At 51.3% G+C, this 6178-nt stretch overlaps 1 protein-coding gene across 1 annotated transcript; it reads left to right on the top strand.

Annotated features, from left to right (window-relative positions):
- Positions 1 to 572: 572 nt before the first annotated feature.
- On the top strand, positions 573 to 5335 carry LOC309576301 (flavin-containing monooxygenase 1-like; the record flags this gene model as incomplete). The annotated part of the gene is made up of 8 exons (XM_082287507.1): positions 573 to 698; positions 883 to 1071; positions 1155 to 1317; positions 1663 to 1805; positions 2120 to 2319; positions 2835 to 3190; positions 3788 to 3860; positions 4993 to 5335. 8 exons carry the CDS (start codon positions 573 to 575, stop codon positions 5333 to 5335), a joined length of 1593 nt encoding a protein of 530 aa, XP_082143633.1.
- Between the last annotated feature and the right edge of the window lie 843 nt (positions 5336 to 6178).

Below are 6178 nucleotides of genomic sequence, written 5' to 3' on the forward strand. Positions count from 1 at the left end.
AAAGTATCCTAAATCAAAGGTGTGCCACACCTATAGCCCCTCTATCAGCCTCAATAGCCATGTCAAAGTCAGCATCATCTTCCCTGGGGATGGGTGATGGGACCCTGTCAGTGATGCAGAGACTGAACGGTCCCAGTGCATTTTTTTTTTTTCTGAGAGAGGCAGATATCCAAAGATAAAATACAAATATTTGCAAGTCTGATAAGGCAGGATAGTTTAAACACAGCTCGTAAACAAAAACTGGCAGTGAATTGTGGCTCAATTACATTCTTTCAAAGCCAGCTTCCAGGGCAGCTGCAGGGGTTTGGAAGCAGCCCAGGGAGTGCACTGTGAAAGTGGATAGATTTTTAAAATAAAGAAAAAAAAATATTTAAGACGTTCCATCTAACTTGTAAATGAAGAGCCCAGAGTGCTGGTAAATGGAATGAAGTTTGGTGGTAGCATATAGAGAAATCAAAAAAAATACAGAGGGTATGCCAGGAGCTGCCCCCTGAGAGTGTGATGATCGTCTGTGAGGTTTCTCCCAGGTTAAACCCTGTTCACAGCCCAGGATCCCAGTAGAGACCAAAGGGATGAGAGTGGCCGTGGTGGGCGCGGGTGTCAGCGGGCTGACAGCCACCAAGTGCTGCCTGGACGAGGGGCTGGAGCCCACGTGCTTTGAGCAGAGCCAGGACATCGGGGGGCTCTGGCGCTACACGGTGAGCCAGCAGTTCCTGTCCTCCTCCCCTCGGGAGCTGCAGCTTTGCAGGCTGAGGAGAGGGTTGAGTTGGGCTCCAGTGGGTGTGGAAGGGCTATGAGAGCTTGCTGGGTGCTGACCTGTCCCAGCTGCACTCCCTGAGTCCAGGGGAGCCTGGGCTGATGCACCCCGGGGTGCCATGGCAGGAGCACATTGAGGCCGGCCGGCCAAGCCTTTATCCGTCAGTCATCAGCAACAGCTCCAAGGAGATGTCTGCCTTCTCCGACTTCCCCTTCCCTGAGGACTTCCCAGTGTTCCTGCCCAATGCCCAGCTCCTGGACTACCTCCAGCGCTACGCTGAGCACTTCAGCCTCCGGGAGCACATCAAATTAGGGGTGAGTGATGGGTGCCCTGCACGGCCCTGCTCCCCACCGGTGCTGGGTGCCAGTGGTGACTTTGCTTCACTTCCATGTTTTAGACCACCGTTGTCAGTATCCGTAAACACGCTGACTTTGCCACCACGGGCCAGTGGAATGTGGTCACAGAGGCGGGTGGGAAGCAGACATCGCATGTCTTTGATGCTGTTATGGTTTGCAGCGGCAATTTCTCCGAGCCATCCCTCCCCCTGCACTGTTTTCCCGGTACAGTATAAGGCTGCTCGTAGTTACCTGCTTCCAGGGGCTGGGGAGAGAAGTTTTAGGGGTTCCTTGGGGAAAATCCTCCCTTCCTTTTCTTGCTTCTGCTTTCCAAACCTGCTGGCATGAATACATTCTCATGCTTCAGAGGCTTTGTCTCTGAGAACCCATTTTCGAGAGGAAGCATCAATTCTGTCTGCATGGGACAGAGGGCTGGACCTCCCCAAGTCCCTGGTGGCCAGTGATTGCACTTCCTTGTTCTTGCCATCTGGATTGGGTTTTTACACCAGTTCTCCCAACAAACCCCACAAATGCTCAAGTACTTAAAAGCTTCATTTCTTCTTTCCCAAGGCATCGAGAGGTTTCAAGGGCAGTACTTCCACAGCCGGCAGTACAAGCATCCTGACATTTTCCAGGGCAAGCGTGTCCTCGTGGTGGGCATGGGCAATTCAGGAGTGGACATCGCAGTGGAGGCCAGTCGTGTAGCTGCAAAGGTGCCACCACCCAGCTATCCCTGGGGTGTGGGGAGGGGGACACTGGGGACAATGGCTCAGTGTACTGTCACCGTAGGGATATGGTGTACAAATAGCCTTTCTGAGCCTGAATTTCTTGGTCAAAAACCTACCTTGAAAGCAAGCTGGTTTTTCTCTTGTCTCTTGTTTCATCTCCACCAGCAGCAGCCAGGAGGTCTTAAAGATGCTGTTGCTGCTTTTCTGTTGCACAGCTGTCTGCCCCGTGCCCCTCTGAGCTACCTTACAAAGGAAAAGCAGCAAATTCATCACCTGAACCATTGACTCTTCTCTTCCAGGTGACCATCAGCACCACTCGAGGATCCTGGCTGCTCAGCCGTGTGTTTGAGCATGGCTACCCATGGGATATGGTTTTAAACACTCGCCTTATGAGCCTGATCAAAACCAACCTCCCCAGACCCCTTCCATGGTGGTTGCTTAATTACAAGCTGAACCAAAGGTTCAACCATGAAAACTATGGCCTTCAACCAGAGAAGAGGTACTTCTTGGTGGCTCCTATCCCATGCAGATGGGCTTGTGGTGTGGGCAGGAGAACATATTCATCAACTAACATCCACCAATGTTAGTGATCTCCAATGAGGAATTTGTAGCCCAGCAGGAGGAGATAAGCTGTAGCTCCCTTAAGTGGTGAGAGTTTGGGCATGCTGGAAAAGCCTAGGAAGGCCCAGAGGAGTTTTTCTTGTGAGGGTCCCTGGGAAAAGAGAAGGAAGGCTTAAAGCATGGTTCAGTTCTGAAAAGAGATGATTCAAGGAGTAACTGGGTGAAGGGAAGAAGGCGGCAGGAGATGTCCGCGAATCACTCATGCTGTGGGACAGGGTGACATTGGGGAAACCTGTTATTGTTTGGAGGTGGGGGGCAGGGCTGTTTGCTCAGAGAAAATGACACCAGGAGGTGTGAGCTGGTGGGCCCTGGGGGAAGAGGAGCAGGGGCCCTGGCAGGGCTTGTTTGTGGTCTCCCATTCTCAGAGATTCCCATTCCCCTGGCTCTCCACAGCTGCCTGGTGCGTGAGCCCGTGCTGAACGACGACCTCCCAAGCTACATCCTGACAGGCAGGATCACCATCAAGCCGGGCGTGAAGGAGTTCAAGGACAACTCCGTTGTCTTCCACAACTGCCCTGAGGAGGAGCCCATTGACGTTGTTGTCTTCTGCACAGGCTACAATGTCTCCTTCCCATTCCTAGAGGAATCGGTCGTCAGGGTGGAAAACAAGCACGCATCCCTTTACAAATACGTGTTCCCAACCCACCTGCAGAAGCCCACCCTGGCTGTCCTTGGGCTGATTAAGCCCTTAGGAGGCATCATGCCCGTGGCAGAGATGCAGGCACGCTGGGTGAGCCGTGTCTTCAAAGGTAGGGGAGCAAATGTGAGCCCTCCTGTGTCCCAAAATGCAGCTCAGACTGGACACATATGGTCCCTCCCACAAGGGAGATCCCACAGCTAAGAAGTTCACTTCAGAGCAGACAAGGGAGCATTTTCAAGGCTCAGACTTCCCAAGTTATTTCACTTCAGCTAAGCTACAGCAACATAAGTGAGAAAAGGAACCTGCTGGTATTTTGTTTGGGGTTTTATAATAAAAATAATAAGAATAACCCCATGGAGGGCTGGGTAAGGACTACTCCACAGAGATGAGAAGCTCTGGGGTTTCTCTTTGGGATGATCCTCTCTGGGGCTTGCACAGCCCATCTGAACCCACATCAGCTGCCTGTGCCCTGACAGCACACATCTGTGAGAGCAGGAAAAGGTGTGGGTGAATGAAAAGGTGTGGGTTAATTTGGAATATTATGGAGGGCTGGCTTCTGGCAGGAGTGACACTGCTGAACAAATTGCAAGCAATGAGACTTTCCTGCCCTCCCAGGCAAGGGATTCCCACATTTTGCATCACTGAAAGAGTTCACAGTTCCCCCTCAGGAGGTAAACTCGGCAGGATGCTCTCCTCTCTTTTCCAGGCTTGTGTCAGTTGCCTTCCCAGTCTGTCATGGAGAAGGAAGTAAATGAGCAGAAGAAAAACCAAGTCCGATGGTAAGTCATTCCCCAGAGCCCCAAAGGTTTCGTGGTGGATTGAAAAATCCCTGGAGTTTTTGGGGCAGCAACACGCAGGCTCTCCCTCCGTGCCTGTTCCCTGTACGTATGGCAGAGGAGAGAGGAGGATTCCCAGATCCAGCTTCCCCTTTACTCACTCGCATCGAGCCAATGTAACCTTTGATTTTACACTGATATTTTGCCTATTGGTGACAGGATGAAATGAATTCAGGGTACTGAAGACTAAAGCTTGCTTGGGAGTTGGGGAAGAGTGCCAGGATCCCCAGGGACCGAGACATAAAATGGCAGAGAAATTAATGGTAATAAATGCAAAGTAATTCAGCTGGGGGGGAAAAAAGGCCAACCCACAACCAATGAGGATAACACACAGATTGTCTCATCTCTCAGCAGGGAGACCTGGCTCAGTGTGAACAGGTATCTGAGCACACTGCTGTGTGGTTCACAGGCTGGCAAAAGGCTAAGAAGGATTAGGGAATGAATGAGATAATCCCAGGAAACTGGATGCTTCACTTAAATAGCTAAAGGAGACAATGTATAGAAGAGTGAAATACAGAATTGCACAGAACAGCAGCTGTACAATACAAGGCTAAATGGATGTGGGCTTTTTTCAGCCCACTGAAGGTGGGACATGAAGCTGCGAATTCTGCAGAAAAGGTGAACTGGAAGCAATTCTCCAGGTCACTGTGTATTTGTGCAATACTTGGTGGAAATGTATATGAGGGATATCAAAGTGTGCCACCTTTCTCATGCTGCACATGACTTCTCTGCAGAAAGCAAAGGGGTTTGGGTTTAGGCTTTTTGTTTGTTTGTTTTGAAAAAAACTCAGAACTGGTTTGCCAAAGTCTGTTAACAAAGACTCTCCAAGGTGAAGGGGGGAAAGAGGTGGAACTCATGAATAACAAAGTGAAAGACTGAGTGCTTGACATGAGCCAGCATCACTTTACAGGTGCTGTGTCATGGACAGGATCTGGTTCCCACTGCATGTGCATCCACTCCTTTCCTAAAAGGAACCCAGAGGCAATAACAAGGATGCAGAGGACCTGCACTCCAGTTCCTCTAAGCCCTGCTGACACCAATCTTTCTCCTGCCTCTTCTTCTCTGATTCATTAAGGTTTGGTCTGACCTTTGATGAAGTCCTCAAAACCGAGTGGCTGGTCTACCTGGATACGCTCGCCTCCTTCATCGGTGCCAAGCCCAGCGTGCTGGGGCTGCTCTGCACAGACCCTCGGCTGGCCCTCACCATTTTCTTTGGCCCCTGCTCCCCCTACCAGTACCGACTGGGGGGTCCTGGGCGCTGGGAGGGGGCACGGCAGGCCATCCTCACCCAGTGGGACCGCGTCCTGAAGCCCACAAGAACGAGAGTCCCTGCTGCCTCCTCCAGCTCTTTCCCTTCTCTTCTGACTGTGGTGGGATTCCTCCTGCTCCTGGCTGCTGTGATTTTTGCTTTCCAGTAGCTTTTAGAGCCTGTTTGTTCATTGTTGTTTGAGGTTTTTTTGTCCTGGGGGATGCTATCTCAGGTGTGCCACAGGACTGGGGAAAAGGATTTCAGTAGATGGCAACAAACTTTAACCGGCAACCTGCAACACAAACCTCTCTCTGCTCCAGCTTAACCCCAAGCACAGCTTTGCAGACCCCATTAGCCAGGGATGGCAGCCTTGCCCAAGTGTCTGTTGCCCCTCTGCTCCCTTGCCTGCTGCCAGGAGCAGAGCAGGGATTTGTGGCTTAATTGTGCCTGAATCACACAAGACAGGATACAGTGAGGACAAGACTAGCAAAAGTGGCATTGTGTGTCACAGGTGGAAAGGAGAAAAGGTGCCCAGGAATTATCTGGGCTGTGTATACGGGTCAGGCTGTCCCTTTCTCCAAACCTAAACACTGTGACCCCAAAATCCCAGTTTGGGTTGAATTGGTGCATCTTTCCAGTGAAAGGGCACCGGTTGGTTGTGGTGGTTTGTCACACCTGAGTCTGGGGTGGGTACCCTGTGGGGCTGAGCACTCCTGGCTTTGCTTCCCTGCATGCCCTACCACTGGATAATCCTTAGGATTTGTTTTGTGCATGGAGAGACTTTAAATGAATAAAATCTCAGTGGCTATGGCAGGAGTGTGCTACAGGTGCCTCCCCGTCCTCTCGTTGTGTGCATGGGAAGAGCTGGGAGGGGGGAATCCGTGTCTGAGTTGGTTGGGGCTGTGCCACCAATTGCTGTGGGCAACTCACAAAACTGGGGTTAAAGGACTTTAATTGACCCCGCCCAAATTAGGCTGCATGGTGCTCCATGCTGTCTGCTGGCAAAAGGAGC

This window comes from Coloeus monedula (assembly GCF_965178545.1).
Source record: "Coloeus monedula genome assembly, chromosome: 9".
Lineage (NCBI taxonomy): Eukaryota > Metazoa > Chordata > Aves > Passeriformes > Corvidae > Coloeus > Coloeus monedula.